The following is an 18694-nucleotide window of genomic DNA, read 5'->3' on the forward strand; positions in this document are numbered from 1 at the left end:
TATTTACGAAGTTAATTCCTGTTTTTCTTCATTACATTGCGTTACTCTGTTAAAAACATATTACTTCAAGTACCATAACCGACATAAAAGTTTAGGATAATTTCGGTTATGGTCGGAGTCTAAATGAAACATGTATCTATCCGGCCGACAGCGGGCACCGTGTCGTGTGCATTGTTTATTTTTCATATTGTCTCGTGGTGTTGTTGTCATTGTGTAATCACCAGTGTTTCAATAAGATATCCCTATACCCGACCCCTAAACTTCAAATCCATAACACCTATCATACGTAGAATAAGGAATAATAGAACGGCAACTCTCCGCTCTACACCTGCAGCTGAGCTAGCTAGGTTAACTCACCCTCCGTCGGACTTCGTTTAGTCTTCCGCGTGTACGATAACGTCAATGTGTAGTGTGTGTGTAAAACGAGGTGTTTTGTATGGAGTGTCCGGGGAATGCCTCTGCATTGGACTACACGCGCAAGAGTAGCGAACAGCGTTGATTCAAATTAGACTCAAATAAATTGCAATATATAAATCTATAATTAGGTATCTATCACAACAATCTTTCAACGAGAACAATGTGAACAAAACTACGTTTTTTGTTAATTTCGTGGTATAAAGTCCGCTGTATAATCTTTGGGCCCAGAAATCAGACCTATGACGGGTTCGCCAGAAGGTATAATACCATTACTGCATTCAACTTTATATTTCTGCATCACTCCCACGAAAATTATGAATATGAAGGACTTCGCTAAAGAGTCACCAGGGCAGCGTCGACGACCTTTAAATAAAAAAAGACAATTTTAAAACCGTTACAGGAAAAGGCAGCGGTGCCCACTTACTTCTCCAGGAATTAACTTAGAACCGATGATAAAACTTCGCTTAGATATTTCGGATTCGTTTTAGTTTTAGTGGATCAATGTTAATTAATAGCCATATTCAGGAGTCGATTAGTAAAAGTATAATAAATATTACCTAACAATTAAGTATATTAAAAAATCTTAAAAATTAAATGTAAAAATAAACACAAGTCAAGAAACATTAAAAATCCATTTGCTGGAATGCATCTTACCTAATCCAAAAGGGTACATGTGCTCAGAATTCTTCAATGCGCCAGCTTCGTCGATAAATCTCTCTGGTTTGAATTCATGCGGGAAGTCCCATAACTCCGGATCAAAATGTAAATCGCCAACAGCCATAAGAATAGTTGTATTTTTAGGTATCGAATATCCATCTATACTCGTGACGTCTAGCGCTCTTCTGGGTCCCGCTAAGGGAACGATTGTATAATACCTTTGCACTTCCAAAAGGAACGCATATGTGTAAATGAGCCTGAAAACATTAGACTAAATAACAGAAGTTCTTGAGTAAAAAAAATGTGGAGCCTAAGCTCAACAGTGTAACATACCACAGGATACAAAGAGCCTGTATGTAATCAGGCACTAAGTATATCTTTGCAACTTTCTTAATATGGTATATACATCGAAGACAAGTAAACATCTGGCAGGTAAAATAGGCCTTTATCAACCCTGACACCAGAGTTGATGAGGTTGGTAATCCACCTCGTGACCCTGATAATAAACAAAAAATACCTGCTAGTATCACTCCAACACGGCATATCATCGCCTAAGACTTCATTTATTTCATCGAAAACTTTTTGTTGTATTAATTTATTTCGCAGAACCGTTAGGAAAGCAAATTCCAACACATTACTGGTAGTTTGAGAACCGGCAATAAGTAGATCTAAACACACAGTTTTCAGTTGTTCTTCTGAAACGAAATAAGAAAAAATTTGTACAGTCTAAAACCGCCTTCAAAACACTAAACAGTTACAAATATTATTCAATACAAACAATAACACAAGTATTTACGACAAATGTAAAAAAGCAACCAAATCAAAACTCTCCTCCTTTTTTGAAGTCGGAAAATGGGTTAAACCTCGGAATTCATAATAAAATAATAATATTAAGGTCTTAAGGCTTATTATAATATAACAGGTTTATTTTTTAATCACCGGTTATCTTTGACCTCAAATAGTTGAATTTATATAGCTCTATATTTTTTTATAATAATAGGTAGGGGTAATGACTTACCCGTGAATGTACTTTTGTGTTCATTGATTTCATCCAAAAAATAATACATGAAGTCGTTCCCTTCGACTGCTTTACTTTTATGTTTCTTGATAGCTTCCTTAAATTGTATTATAAAAACTCATTAATTATTTGCAGTTTAAGTTAGTTATTTATACCTAATAATAATGTTAAATAAAGAATTATGAAATTTAAGTACTTCACTGTTGGATTAGAACATAAACTGTATTCCACTGCTTAATACTCACGTCAATAATTTCAGAAATTTGCTCGTTCATTTTAACTATTAATGAGTATCCGCTTAATTTTGGAAAGATAAACCGTGACCATGGGTAGAGATTCAACCATCCTCCGGCCATCGAAAAAGCCTTTGACCGAGCATTCAGTAAATCCAGCAAAAACATTAGTCGATCTTCCTCTATCCTTTCACCTGAAACAGTTTTATATTGTAAATAATGCTGTAAGGTTGTAACAAAAAAAGCAGGTTACCGCTAGAAAATATTGATCAAATGGCTGCTATAGCGTTTTCTATGATTACCTAATTGCCGTGGTTTTACTATAACTACAAAAAGTTTAGAGCTAGTTTAACCGAGAGGAGGTTGTTAGGTTAGGTTTTAAAATAACTTCCATGGTCTCCGCCTCCTGTTCAGTGACGCATGCAGAATGTGAGAAAAAGGAAATCACGGATCCATGGTCCCGTGGTTCTCAGCAAAAAAGCACACATCCAACACGTTACACAGAAAACTAATTTAGGTGGAGCTTACGGAGTTACGGGCGACCGACTGGTCTACCACTGACTACCAAACGGGCAATCCTTAGCTATCCGGAAAACTAATAAAATCGACGAGAAGTGGAAGTGCAAGCTGTAGTTTTTAAATAGAAATGGAATCTGATATTTGCGACAAAATAAATTCAACAAATTGCGCGTGATTTGGGAATCTGCGACACGTCACTTTGTGGTTTTACGAATTGTTGTTATAAAGAAGATTTAAAATATGATAACAAAGATGGTTATTATAATCAATAATAGGACATTATAATTACTATCATAATTTAACGACATACCTTAATATTTACGTATTTTTATAATATTATTTTACCACAGAATACAAGAAAGACGTTGTAAGGGCCACTATGCAAGTATGAGCAAACTGCTCATATTTCAACTTAGCAGTCCAGTCGTCCGCAAACTGTACGTCACACGGAGCTCTGCGAAAATATTTTAAAATGTCGTCTTGTGCATTATAACTTGCAGGGCAAGAAGTCAAATATAGACAAACATGCACGCTAAAAGCGGCTATTTATCAAATAAAATACTTTTATGTATACAGTATTTATATTCTTAGGTACCTACTAACGAATGGTAATGATAAAATTATAACCTATCACCTAAAATATCTGTTTGCACGAGTAGGAGTAAAAAAGAGTCGGGCTGAACCAGCGACAGGGGGATCTCGTATAAAATGCGCGTTACGGCCTTTTCAACGTCTTTCTTCTATTAATATACATAGTATGCACGAAAGCCATGGCTGTATAATAAGTACACTGCTGTTTTGAAATTTCTTTCTACAAACCGGTAAGCACTATCGCTCGGTGATAACACGCGAACAGTCGCTAGGATAGAAACTAATTCTGAATTACACAATGTGCAAGCACTCTGGCATATGACTACTCCATTCCCCCCTGTTTCTCTAAGAGTATGGACTATTATTATCAATGTAAAAAATATTATCCCATATACCTATCATAGTTATTGTACTATTTACCTGCAACATACTTCCACAATACATTCAATACTGCTGCAGCTAAAACTTTTTTGGGACTTAAAGATTTTGTATTGTTCTTAATATACTGTAAAATGTTTAATAATTCAATCTGTATCTCTTTTTCCATTGCAGTTTTACCAAAGCCCACATTCCTCAAATGCTTCACAGTAAAGTGGCGATGTTCCTTCCATATAGCTCCATCGGTGAATGTGATTCCTGCGAAGAGACACTTTTTGTACAATGAACTTTTCAGCAGGAGAAGAGGGATCAATTTGCAAAATGAGAGTGCTGAGTTTTGAAGTTTTATTTTGTGTTTGAGTATTTTTGGAGTATGTTGGCCCGTCCACTGTTTGTGCGATCAAATGGATGCATTTGTCCGGGCCTATGTCAAAAAATCGTGCGAACAGAGAATTGTATCTGTCCTTAAATGTTGGATTTCAGAATGGATATTTTATAAGTGGCAAAGTCAAAATATGCGGCACAATTGGGATTGGGAGTAAATTATCTAATATCATAAGTCTGTGCTACAATTTCTTAAAAGCCTTCAATTTTAAACTTTAAAATTAGGTCTTAAAATAATAATTAGGGAGCGTTAGGCTCACGATCTGGAGGTCCGGGTTCGATTCCCGACGGGGACAATGTCGAAGTCACTTTGTGAGACTGTCCTTTGTTTGGTAAGGACTTTTCAGGCTTGAATTACCTGATTGTCCGAAAAAGTAAGATGATTCCGTGCTTCGGAGGGAACGTTAAGCCGTTGGTCCCGGCTATTAGCCGTAAAAACACCTCCACCAACCCGCAGTGGAGCAGCGTGGTGGAGTATGCTCCATACGCCTTCCGGTTGATTGAGGGGCGGCCTGTGCCCAGCAATGGGACGTATATAGGCAATGCTTTTTGCGCTATAGTTTGTCTTTTAAAACTTCTTTTTCGGAACTTTAGTATTTTAAATAGCCGCTTTTATCCATACGTAAGGTCAATCACAGTGACCGTATAGTCCAATGTCTAGTGTATTTTTGTTAAAGTAAATAATTTCGCAAGCATCTTACCTAATCTTTTTCCCAAGCATCGTAACCTAATAAAAAAACTATTTGGTCGCCCTTCAAATTCCAGACCAGTAAATACTTGTCTCAAATTCTTCTCACCATAAACTACTACAACTAGTTCGGAGCCTAATTTTAAGCCAAGTACTTGCGTTGAATGTTCTTTTGCTAATTGTGATAACCCTTTCCATTGGGAACCATATTTTTGGCTCACATTTTGTACGATGGCACTGCACCCTATAAAAGGATACCAACTTGGACCTGCAACGAAAATTAAGAATACTACAAAAAAACAATTTAGTGTGTTACTTAAAATTTAAGGAATTCTTCTATTATCTTGCTCTAACATTGTACGGCCTAGTTACCGGATATAGATAAGAGCGCTACCTATTGTTACTATAAGCTTCTGGTGTATTCTACTTCCGTGTTAAGTTACCTACTTTGGGAATTAAGCCTGTCCACTTGTCGCAACACATACCTAAACGTTATTCTAAACGAAACACAAGAAATTGGTAGGTGGCTACCGCTTAACGGTTAAATACCTACAATTTCACTAACAGTTTAAAAATGTAAATCGTTAACGATGGTATTAAATAGGTATACCGTACCTACGCGAAATGTAAGTATCAAAATGCCATTATTTGTATATTAAATAATTATTATGTTTTTACTAATAATGTCTTAGGTACCTACTTAATAGACACATAAATACGAGTAAGAAATAAACAGTTAGGTACATAGTTATCGAATATACCTAGTTTCTAATTATTGGAATAACTAATAAGTAGGTACATCACTAAAACATTTAGGCTTTTATCCTGCTTGTTTTCTAAATATTTTGTACGAGTTAGGTAGGTACCTACTAACATATTTTTGAATCCTAAAATATAAATCTTAAACCAGCTCTATATGTTATTATTATGTTAAATAGGATACGGTCTGCTTATATAATTGCCAACGAGCAAATCTTAGAAATATTTAAATAACCAAGTAGGTAAGTATATTAACTTTGCAGTATAATGCATTTGCCTAACGACTTGTCTCCTGTTGACGAATAACATTTTTTCATTCGCATGTCAAATATAGACGGTTAAAATAGCATCAGTCTACTCGGTGTCGACTCTACGTGCTAAGTGCTGGAGAGGTTATGTTACCACCTTAAATTACTTGTGATAAACGATGAATCTAACTTATGCCATGCATTTTGAACCACACATCCCATTATAATAAATAACACACCTCGTTTTCCTCTTTCATTCCAACTATTTATATTTAAAACCATCACTGAATTCATTTCTTAAACTTCCCAAAATTTAGAAAGTTTGAAGCTTTGAGGTACAAAAAATTATCACATACCTGGAGGGAAGTTTTTGGGCTTAGATACAGTGCTAAGGATGTATGTAGCTAAGAGTATAAACACAAGAGTTAAGAGAACAAAAATCATTCTGTAACGCGCGCTTGTTAATCTGTTGTAGAACAACTGATTTCATAGGACACTCGCGCACTAGTCCCGGCAACGAACGAAGCACGACTGAATTGTTTTCGTTCAGTCATATCGGTGTGGCTTTGCCAAACGCAGCAATAAACAGGCAGAATTTCAATTGAAAAAATATTACAATTAACTGATACTAATGTGTGGTGACGATGATGTAACATTAAGCTACAGATGTTCATACCTACTTACATAAAATTATATAAGTAGGTATCTATCTATTATAGTAGACACATTGCTTACACGTATATGTAACGCTGCCAAGTAAGATCATTGTCAATCCATATTTGTTTACAAAACTTGCGCCATACGCCTTCCTGTTCCATGAAGCAAATGAATCGAACGCTCAATCATTTCGCTCAATTAGGGCGAGATTGTAGGCGATTCATGAGTTGTTTGCCACTTGACAACAATATTGAACGATTCAAATGAATTAGTATAATGACCACATGCGTTTCTATAAACATTTTCATTACGCTTCCTACATTTTAGCTCAATAAAATTTCTAAGTAGTAATTTGTAATGTCTATATTATATGTAATTTATTTTCTTTATTATTTTATTTGTCATAGCAGGTCAGTGGAATTCAGTGGTCTCTGCCTACCCCAACGGGAAATGGGCGTGATCTTGTATGTTACGTAGGTATGTATATTATTTCTTATTGCCTAAAATATTTCTGTTTCAGCCTATAATAGCAAATTTACTTAACAATAATTATAATAGTGTGTGTGTGTGTGTGTGTGTGTGTGTGTGTGTGTGTGTGTGTGTGTGTGTGTGTGTGTATGTGTGTGTGTGTGTGTGTGTTGTGCGTGTATGTGTTTTATGTATTATTATTATATTTTAAAGTTACCTATCCACTTTTAAAACTAAAAGTAGGTAAGTAAAAATAATACTAAAGTCCGTCAAATACCTACAATATTTAATTTTTGTGATGTAACGCTATCCAAAGTAAGAATTACTACAGAAGTCCATTATGATTTATGAAAGCTGTCCAATTCATATATGCCTATCTGGGGGCACGGAAGTGCTCCCGCCAAGACGAGCAAAGCGAGGCGCCAAGACAGGGCACTATCTACTTTTTCTCGAAACGTTTCGTTGATTTTTTGAACCCTCATAACTCAGCTTTGGATTGTATCAGATAAACCACATTCTCAGGATATGTTGTAAGCAGAGAACTTATTAATCATATAATGTTGCTGAAAAAACATCAAAATTGCGGAAAAACAAGATGGCCGCCATTAAAAATCTTGCTCAAATTTTATTGCCGGTGAAAAACAATCAAAATGGCTGAAAAACAAGATGGCCGCCATACAAAGTATTAAACATATAATGTTGCTGAAAAAACATCAAAATTGCGGAAAAACAAGATGGCCGCCATTAACAATTTTGTTTTCCAGAAGGAATCTTCGAGGGTAAAAATAATGTATGAGGAGTTTGATCGAAATGTCATGTTGAGTATGCAAATACTTCCCGACCTTCGAAAACTGTTCCACATCAGGGAGACACCCTACGACAAGGCAAAACTATCGCACCTGAACCATTTTTTTTTCACAAACCCTATTTAAATCTTGCTCAAATTTTATTGCCGGTGAAAAACAATCAAAATGGCTGAAAAACAAGATGGCCGCCATACAAAGTGTAATTATATTTGCTCAACAGAGGTACGTGGGTCAGTTTTGAACAAATACAGGACACGCGAAGCTACTTTAGCAGCAAGCGCACCGCGCAACATCTAGTTAAATAATATATAAAGTTGCAATGCGTAGCTATTATACTTTACATTGTATTGATATGTAAATATCCCCAATTTTGACATTCACTCGTTATAAGGTACTTCCGTTTTCTTAGAAGGCTGAACTTTGGGATGTAAGCTAGTATTAATTTAGTATACAAACAACAAGAAAATTATAAAACTTCGAGCCCCCCAAACAGAGACAAAACTAACACGGTCGAGTTGTATAGCAATTGTATTGAACGATGTGGAAAGATAAGTTTGTCGCACCGTAGCTTGGTAACTTGACAGCACTTCGCTACTAGATATCACTGCGTAAAGTTGAACCTTCTTTTGCTAATTTGCAGACTTAAACGTCCAGGACGTTAAGAGGGTTTGCAGTTGAGCAAAATTGCCTGTTGCACGCAGGCATACGCCTTAGGACTTTAGAGGGCAATGCAGTCGAACATTTGCCTTCGTTCATACTTTGACATTAAGTATGACATTAATTATTACAGTAGATAGTACGCTTTGTCTACTGGTCAAAGCCCTTCATATGGTTCGCGCTGCCGCGCGTGGCTCTGGCTGTAGTTACCCATTGATGTATAATATGTTACTAGCTGTATGTTTAAGCATCTGATAAAAAGAAGTGAAATTCCACCAAAAACATTTTCATGAACAATATATCCAAGACAAGATGGTATCGATCGCAATATCAAAAAAAAATATCAGATCTCATGTAGAGCCATGCTTCTAACTCTACACTTCCTAATTACTTATATAAACCCAAGTTCACAAACTCTACGCATTAGGAAAATATATGGCTTAGCCGTTTCGCTACCTACCATGACGTGATAAGTTGAAAAAAAAACTATTTTAAGTCCGTCACTATAGGCATAAGGTAACAAATATATTGATTGTTCATTGCCATTCTGTCATTACAGTTCTTGTTGCAACGAAACGTGCAAGCCCCGTATTTTGCCTAATGAGTCAACAGACAAACCTAGCTCAGCGTTAGCTAGCTAGTCAAACTAAGGTCTAACAAGAGCTAAGTAATATGATTATTATGATTGCCCGCAGGTTTGATAAGTTTTCTAGTTCGACAAAAGTCACCCTTTTCTGTGCTCACTGCACATCAGGAATGGCCTATAATTTACCCACAGACTACATGTGTGGAAACCCATACATGTAATCTGCTCGAAGTGTGCAATATAATAAATGCCTTGTTGATGGTGTTGATGGGGCTGCCCCGATTCTGTACTGCATCAGAGATATTTACAGAAGTGCATGTAGCTTCTACACTACGTATAATGCATGATTGCGAATCATTTTGACTACTGCTAAGTCATCCAATTTTGTATGACCCACGAGCCAAAATATAATATCTATATGTAATGGCTAACAATTTCAATTCCATTCATTTTTTATTGATTTGATGTTATAATTTAATATAGTAAATAGGTATTTGCGACATACCTACCTACTTTAGCGAAAGTTCTTATAGCCTAAAATTAAAGCAGTCGTTGAGAAATTAACGTTTTAATTACATTAGGTCACTAATTATTAGGTACAAAACTTTTCCCCGACGTGTGGCGTGTAATTTCGTATATGTACTGTTTTGTTCACTTCAGAACATAACTACTACAGCGAGCCGGTAAGCAGCGCTCGTGTTGGACGTTCCGTTCGTGTTGGACGTTCCGAAGTGACTTGTCAACCCTAGTTCTACCTTATCTCTCTGAAGACTTAACTTCCGTACGACGATACGGAGTTAATACTGGAATGGTTTGCCTTTTAAAAGCTTCTCAAAGGAAAACTTTTGCGCTGCGTCTCACTTTTTCAGACTAGATTTTTGCGTGTAGGTAAACTTGCGAAACCGGCCCTACATTTTTCATTCGTTAGAACGTCTTTGGCGCATTCTTCAACCCGAACGGCATGCGGCGAAAAAGAAACGTTCCAAATCGCGTGACAAAAGTTATATCATTCTATTAGATAATAACATACCTCGATCTACACATAAGTATTACTTATTAGTTTTAATGTTTCACTCTTGAATATGTCTTTTTTGACCTTTCTGACATGCTTCATTATTGGTGACTTCAATAATGAAGTCTATTAGTATAGGTATACTAATAGAGGCTTAAGAGAGCGTCATCCACTATCTACCAAAACAGCCGTTACCGTTTTAAGGATTGGGAAAGCTTTGTTGAATATATTATTTAGGGAAGGCTGGGCAAAGTGAATACCCCGGGCAAAGCGATTACTCCCCACTACTCCTAAAATATTAGATGTTAATTCAACACACCACTACTGTTACGTTGGGCCACCTTGGTTCAAAACGCGGCAAACATCGAAGCGAGATTCCGCGTCGTGTCCCGTCCGCGGAGTGGAGAATTGTTTTTGTAAGTAAAAGATGATTTTACACGGTAAGTACATTCATCAATCTCCTATATTACTAGTTCTTGATTCTTAGGAATGTCTTAATTCAGTAGCATACCTGTGCAGGTTGCATTTGCCCATTGCGGTCTCTTTTGTCTGTATTTTGTATTTGTCAATAATTTTTTACTTCTTTGTATTTTGTTTTATTTTTAGTTGTCATTATACTTTTACTTATATCAGCCTCTCGTTTCGTTCTCCCAATTTTTCCCTATTTTTATTACTAGCTGTCGAAGGCTTAATCACACCGCTCTCAATACCAAAGTAGGTTTTTATGGTATATTTAACAGAAAGTCAGAATTATTAGTTTTTGCATGAAATGTGTTAACCTCCAAACTTAACTAGTGGGGCAAAGTGATTCAGGCGGCATATAATCGAGACATCACGATGAGTATAGAACAACTTCCAGATCTTCGAAAACTGCTCGCCGACGCCCTACTGCTCGACGAAACTATGATAGCTGGATCACTACTTTTCGCAACATGTATTTCAACGTTGGTCCCATTGTATCACTAGTGAAAAAATTCAAAAACAAGATGGCCGCCATACAAATATTGTTTTTTTCAGAAGGAGCCTCGGGGGTAACAATGGGAATTTTAATCGGGACGTCATGATGAGTATAAAAATAAGCAATACTACGATTTTCGAAAACTTTGCATCAGGGATACACCCAACGGCCTGGCAAAACTATGAAACAACTATGAAACTTGGTTGAATTGTATAGCTTTAAATTATATAAATTATAAATGGACCGTATATGTGTATACAGTGTTATTTTATTGCTCAACTGTTGGAGGTAATTGAATCGAGTTCGAACAAATGTTTCTCGACATGATCTAGAAATGTGACAGCAAAAGCCAAAATGGGCGGAAAAACAAGATGGCCGCCATACAAAGTATTCTATATTTACTCAAGATCAATCCGAATAAAATTTGTTTTTCGGGGTGATATTTCTACATCATACATATTTCTATATGACATAACACACGCGAAGCTGCTTCTTGCAAGCGCTCCGTGGACCATCTAGCCTTAATACGTATATTTCGATCAAATCTCGTGAGCTGAATTAGAACCATTTTTTTGACTGGCGACTTGCGTTATACCTACTTACTTGAATTATGGTACCTACCATAGACCTGGTCTGACGACGGAGTCGGGAGGTTACCAAACGAACTCCTAAACAAGATAAAATCTTCGTGTTTGGATTCATTTGATTCGTCTTGGCAAGCACAGCGATGGAACCGAAAAGTGGCCAAAGGACTCTGTTATAAAACCAGGCAAACTTATCGAGTTTGGGCTCATTTGATTTGTTTCACTTTAGTGCTACTGCATACCCTGGGTCTGAAGATTGAGTCGGATGACGGCTAAAGCATTTGTGTTACAAAAACTTGCAATCTTATCGAGTTTCGGGTCGTTTGATTTGTCGTGCGTAGTGTTTTCTAGGATTTTTGAATAATTACAATTCTTTTTTATTGTCATTGTTAAAGTTTTGTTTTTAAATCGAATAAAAACTATTTTGTATGACCTGTGGGCGATGAATTAGAGACATGACTGTCCGAATTATCGGACGGATGTAGGTCATGTAGATCTTCATCTTATTCCTAAGGGACAATTTACAACACCTGTTTAGGACACAATGAAGCCGACCCATTACAAACGTAGCGCAATCACGTACTCGTTTGATATAGAATAAGAATATGAATAAAATAAATTTATTGCTAGTAACAATTTACATTTGCTATTAGAACTAGGTAATTATGAATATTACGAATACGGGCAAAAGGAAATGACTCAGCCTGTGCTGTGATGAAGCCATCCTCCTCTGGTATGTATTGGATGCGATGACGAGAGCGCTATCGAAAGGTTTTATTTGACTGAAGTTCCCGTATGGTGTTAACGAGGCAGCCTGGTACTCCCAGAAAATAAATCTTGTAGAACAGGCTGTTGTAACAGACTTTATAGAAGACTGGTACCTCATTAGACTGTTCTCAACGATTTCGTCCTTACAACTAACAAGTTAAGTGAATACAACTATAAGCTACTGGCCTAGATAACGTGGTGAGATAAAATATTTTGTCAAAGTCACGTCATTGATGTAAGACACTATACAACTGGCATGATTAGGGCATGATTAGTTATTTCAATACTCATGTGATGCTATTACAGACCCACACTTTGAGTTCATAGTCATCATTATATTACAGTTACATAAATAGCGTAGCAAGTAATAATAATTACCTTATATTAATCTCAATAGAGCAATATAATTTATAACAAATGTTTCCATTAATTGTACCTTTTTATTTTTATTTATTTTGTTTATACATTTATCTATTTAATTAGTGATAATATCCCATAACGCCAAAAAACAAGAAGATTTGATGTATATCTAGTTATGAACAATAATTTACTGGCCACTTATTTTATATTACGGATTTTAAAGCGACAAGCAGGAATAAAGACTTCAATAAGAGTAGAAGAAGCACAAGTAGTTGTCAGGATCGTAGAAAGTTGTGAATGACGTGATCTCTGCCTACCCCAATGCGAAATAAGCATGATCTTCAATAGTATGCTTATACAACATTTCGTGTCTTTGCTATTAACTATTGAGAACTTCATTCTGTGAAGCCAATCCTTTACGGAGAATCATGTTATTCTTACCAGAAAAATGTAATACTAATAAAAATGATTTCTATCAGTGACATAAACATAACATAGATTTTCAAATATTAACAAACTCGAATCTCATTTTTAGACTTTAAGTTGCTTTTTTTTGTTTTGGTGAGAACAGAATATCGAGCGTGCCGATGTGTGACGCACACATCTGCAATACCTATTTCTCGTCCGAGTGAAATGCACAACGGGCTCTTAAAGGAGCATAAATTAAAGAAAATTGAAAAATGGTCAAGGGTATGTGGGACATAGTAACTACATTAAACAAATTATAAGACGTTATATTCCACTAGTTTGATAACCTAGTTACTGGCGTAGGTAATAATATTTTTAGTATTACATAGTCGACATTCAACTAAAACAGTAAAACTAAAGTTTTTAAAAAAAAACAACTTTAAAATAAAAGTAAGAAACAATAGGTATTTTGTTTGCTGAATATAATACTGGAATCTAAATTCTGAAATTGGCGCAAATAAAAAGACATTCGAACTGCACATGAGAAAAGTAAACACAATGCAGCATTTGCAGGGTTTGCAGGTAAAAAAAGTTGCTGGTTGCGCAAACTTCTGAATTTAGATTGTATCAATGTATTCAACAAAATATTATTTATTACTTTTTATTTGACAGATTTTGAAGTTGGTTAATTTTTTCCACATTACTTTTTTTACAGTACTAGGAGCATGCTGGTGACCTTCCTTAAAAAAAATAATCAACTATATCAGTCTTTTCAAGCAGTTATGCAAATGAGGATTAAAAATGGGCAACTTTCTCCTGTAAGCAATGAAAGGCTGAGCAGTGAAAGGGTATACTGCCCAGAGATGACTATAGATGACCTCTTAATAACTTTTATGACAATTTAGACTAAAATTGTGGTGCTATGGAACTTTTTGCCACCAACATAAAACATAATTAATATTCTAATAAGTTTCACAAATAAAAGCAATGTCTAAAAATAGGTCAATTCTATCCAAGTAAACAATATCCTACAAAAATAAAAGTTCATTTCATCCAATAGTATGAAATACACAAGTCTACGACAATGTAGAGAAAATTATGGGGTAGGTATCCACGGTAGGTATCCCTGAGATATCAACGGGTGAAATACGGCAACAAAAGGTAGGGATTACATTCGCAGCGCACCATAATAGGGCCAGAGTAGATACGGGCCGCCTGAACAAGCCGACGAAAATATCAGCCGTGTACGACTGAATACAACTCGTCACAGAAGAGCAACATTACCTCAAATGTATTTTACATTTCATTTACAATTAAATCCAGACTCAAAGCAAAAAGCACTCACGACTAGTGTACAGTTTCAATATTTACACACAGTTCATACGAAAACATTTCAAAATTAAAACTGACAAAGTGAAATTATTTGACTGATGACAGTGACAGATGACAGCAAAGGTGATCGCATTCGCGGTTGCATTCGCGGGAACTGACGGGAAGCAAGACTTGGCCTTTGGCGGGAGGACTTTTTGGCGGGAACGGGAACGGGAACGGTTGCTTTTTTCATTGAATAATCTAAATAATTAATACGAAGTGGTGTTTTGTAGTTAATGATCGCATTAAGTTAGTCGGAAAACATTCGCAATACTGTTATTTTATCGAAATATTCAATAAACAAAGTGTAAGTACCTATCTATTTTCGCTTCGTGGCAAACGGCCACTTTATAACTTGGAAGTTTATGCGTACTTTTGAGTTAATTCGTTTGGGGTTCAAAGTAGTAGTCTGCTCCGAGAGTGGGTGCTAAAAAATACTAAGACATGGCTGTATGGGCGTAGGGAACTAGGCAAAGGGAACTTTGCCTTACCCTTCGGGGAAAACCAAAACAAAAAAAGCATTCGCGGTTGATTCTCGGGAAGCGGCAAACTCAAAGGGCAAACGAGAAACGGCAAACACAAGTTTTTTAAAACTCATCTATGCCCTCGGGGAAAGGCAATGGCAAAGCTGTGCAGCCAAAGCGAAACACTAGCTATATTATTTCTTAAATTCCTTAATGCTATTATACTAGGCTAGCCAAAAATAGGAGAGCTGTCCATTTGGTATATATATTATTTGTTGACATTTAATTTACGTCCTCGACTTGACTTTACTCACACCAGTATTCTAAGATGTCAAACTCGTAAAACTCGGAACTTTCCTCGACTCCGTCCTTAGTTAAGGCGACCTCAAGATCAAGAATGACCTCGACCTTAGCTCAAAATTGGTACCTATTCAAAATCTGACTCTACGCTCTACCACAGTTAATAAAATTTACTCTCATCTAAAAAGGTTTCGGCCTAGGCAACGGGGGCTACGTATAATTATAATTTCTGTATCTTAATACCGCCTTATTTATGTACCTACTATGTTTAATGTGGAATCGATGTCACCTCTATTATTGTACGTCCTCTAGGTGCAAAGGAAACCATAGAGGCTTTTCGGCGGGAAACGGGAACGGGACAGTTGCTTTCTTCATTGAGTAATCTAAATAATTAATACGAAGTGGTGTTTTGTGGTTAATGATCGCATTAAGTTAGTCGGAAGACATTCGCGAGTGTTATTATATTGGAGTATTCAATAAACAAAGTGTATCTGCCTATTTTCGCTTCGTGCTGGGAAGCCGCTTCATAACTCAAAAGTTTATGCGGACTTTTGAGTTAATTCGTTTGGGGTTCGGAGTAGGAGTCTACTCCGAGTGTGGGGGCTTAGGTTTCATCATCATCACCTTTCATCATTTCATTAATCATCAAGAAAAAAAATACGTCAGACATGGCTGTATGGGCATAGTTCCCTTTGCCTTACCCTTCGGGGAAAACCAAAACAAAAAAAAAAAAAAAAAAAGGAAACCATAGAGATAGGAAATTATATGGAGGCGCCCTGTTCTACTATATAAACATCATCTTATACAAATATGAGTAGTTTATGAAACAGGTCGTCAATAATCGTTTTGTCTCTTTTTTACTAGTACAAAATTTCATTTGGTAAAAGAGATAAATATATATTTGTTATTTCTAGTTATGGCAACATTTTGTGATGACGTCACAAAAGCTGTAGGTACGTGCCATTTTTCGCCATTTTAAGCGCTGTGTTTTGTGGTACTTCTGCTGTCAAGTAGCTGTTTATGAGATCGTATTTTGTCTTTTGCGGATAAATTACGAGGATTTGATTTGCTAAATCGAAGTTGAAGTTGAAAAAAGTGTTATTCAACATGTCCGTGTATTGTATTGTACAGTGTGGTGCCAGAAAGGACAGAAATCAACCGTATTTGTCACTTCATAGGTTAGTACCCCGTATTCATTGAATAATACAAACAATCCTATAGATTTTGATGTTACAACGCAACTGAGCCATGAATTTGCATTAAACCTTTATATATTTTGAGTAATTGTCATACTACAAACCGTATTTTTCTTTGTTTTCCAATATCTTTATTCGTCATAGTCAAATTAGTGTTGCGCCAATAATACTGGCTAAGAATACTAGTTATTATTTTTACGTTAACAGGTTTCCAAGAAATAAAAGCTTGAGAAGACGATGGTTAGAGAGAGACTGTTGGTGTTTAAATTTATATTTAAATTTCAGCCTAGCTTGCATCATCTCACTACTGGCTAGATAGATAACATATTTGTATCATGTTATCACAACATGTTTATACTATCTATCATTCAACTACATATTATTATGTACTTAATATACTTAGTCTGTAACTATTATAAAATATGTCGAAACAATAAATTATGAGTTGTACAAATTTTATATAAATAAATGAATGTTATCTTTCATTTCAGGCCATCTTTCAATCCAAAATTGTCGACTGGATTTACTGAAACAGGTGATATTGGAAAACTAATCCACAGCTGCAACGTCGTCTGTGCTGCCATTGCCCGTACGTCTGTCTCATAAGTCAGTACATGAAAAGGTATTTATCAAATAATTTTATATTTTTTAACATGATATAGTATAATTCAACCAGGTACACAATGCACTTAAATCAGATATATTTTAGTACATACACTGTTTTAACATTATTATTAAACTTTATTTCAGTCTGTTCAAGAAGACGCGATGAAAAAATTAAAAGATAGCCAATTTGAAGAATATTATGGAAGATCTGCAGAATAAAAATCAAATAATAAAGGGCAAAGTGTATTGATGGAAGAATTGGCAGGACCGCAAGACTTTTTGAAAAGGCAGGTAAACAAATTTCAAGGTTTACCTTTGCCAAAGAAGTATTCCCAAGAAATAAGAAAGTTTGCTTTAACTTTACATTTTCTTTCTCCGAAAGCGTATAATAATTATATATGCAATGTGACAGGGTGTCACAAAGACAATTTCTAAACAAATTGACACTGTTTAGATTTGTATTTATTGTAAATATAATGTAGTTACATAATAAATAATGTGTGAAATGAATACTTGCTAATAAACAGATTTACGTTATAATTTATGTTTCATTATACACTCCAGGTGGATTCGAATTGTGCGCAATAAAGAATGTAATCAATGTTATAGAGTTGTTAAGGAAACTACTTAGATAAATCTTGACTAAACCCTTTACAAATATGTACAAATATACTTTATTGCACACAACATACCAAAAAGAACAAGTTTTACACAAAACATACACGAAAAATACAGTACACCACCTAATTACCCTTTACCTTCCCTTTCTGTTCTCTTAGCTGGTCAGCAAAAATTTAGTATCGATCGCCATCGACTCGCAAAGAAGAAGATGCTATACCTAGTAGGTACGAGTATGGTAATCCTAGTATTGAAACAGCTTGCAGCCCTAGTAAAGGCCGCCATTTTATGCGACGAAGTGGCACGTTTTTTTTTGTAGGTATTTCCAGTCCATACTATTATATGTCTATGGAGAAAATCGATTTGAAACGGCAAATAATCGACTGCAATCGACGGGAGTTACTTGAATCCATTCAAATTGACTGAAAAAACTAAAATTGTCTGGATGTGACTGAAATCGACTGGATTTGATAACCTACAACTCCGGCTTAAATTAAGGGCTTAAGGTGATGTGTTTCAGTCAGCTAGGTAACGCTGCGTCAGTAGATGGCGTTACTTCTGCAGTTTTCGTATTTTTTTCCATTTATTCGTTTAGTGTTGAGTTCTGACCCAGTGAAATGTTAGGTGGCGAAATCTTACATACATTATCTTTAAGTTAAGCTACAATTTTGAAGTATTTACTGAAGATATCATATTGAAACATTGCATCAAAAGTTGGTGTCATTTCAATTTGTGTACAAACACGAAGCTGTCACACACACATGCGAACTAGGTTAGCTATTAAAAGAGATGCATAATTTGAAGTCTACTTCTAACTTCTAAATGGCGCATTTGGTAAAGCAGTAGCCGCCATTCTTAAGGTTCACGGTTCAAACCCAACTGCATGTTTTAATCGTTTTTACTTTTTGTATTTTTTTTTACAATTGAATTTGGCGAACCCGTCTATTTGTTACGGAATTTTCAAAAAGTATCACTTTTACCAA

General features: G+C 35.8%; 1 protein-coding gene and 1 long non-coding RNA gene across 3 annotated transcripts; one reads left to right on the top strand and one right to left on the bottom strand.

Moving 5' to 3' along the window:
• Positions 1-516: 516 nt before the first annotated feature.
• Positions 517-6684, bottom strand: LOC126380698 (probable cytochrome P450 305a1). Of its 2 annotated transcripts, none has more exons than XM_050030289.1 (8): positions 6628-6684; positions 4899-5153; positions 3856-4071; positions 2338-2519; positions 2093-2189; positions 1592-1769; positions 1072-1331; positions 517-780 (listed from the first exon to the last, which is right to left on the bottom strand). In XM_050030289.1, exons 1-8 carry the CDS (start codon positions 6656-6658, stop codon positions 602-604), a joined length of 1398 nt encoding a protein of 465 aa, XP_049886246.1. In that variant the 5' UTR covers positions 6659-6684; the 3' UTR covers positions 517-601. The 2 variants fall into 2 exon arrangements, with proteins under 2 accessions (XP_049886246.1, XP_049886245.1); XM_050030288.1 differs by lacking the exon at positions 6628-6684 and adding an exon at positions 6249-6560.
• A 9613-nt stretch (positions 6685-16297) lies between these two features.
• LOC126380713 (uncharacterized) lies at positions 16298-17633 on the top strand. Its single transcript, XR_007568510.1, has 3 exons — positions 16298-16469; positions 16979-17109; positions 17238-17633. It is a non-coding gene; the product is annotated as an uncharacterized LOC126380713 (long non-coding RNA).
• The last annotated feature ends 1061 nt before the right edge of the window (positions 17634-18694 follow it).

Source organism: Pectinophora gossypiella, chromosome Z, assembly GCF_024362695.1.
Source record: "Pectinophora gossypiella chromosome Z, ilPecGoss1.1, whole genome shotgun sequence".
In the NCBI taxonomy this organism is placed as follows: domain Eukaryota; kingdom Metazoa; phylum Arthropoda; class Insecta; order Lepidoptera; family Gelechiidae; genus Pectinophora; species Pectinophora gossypiella.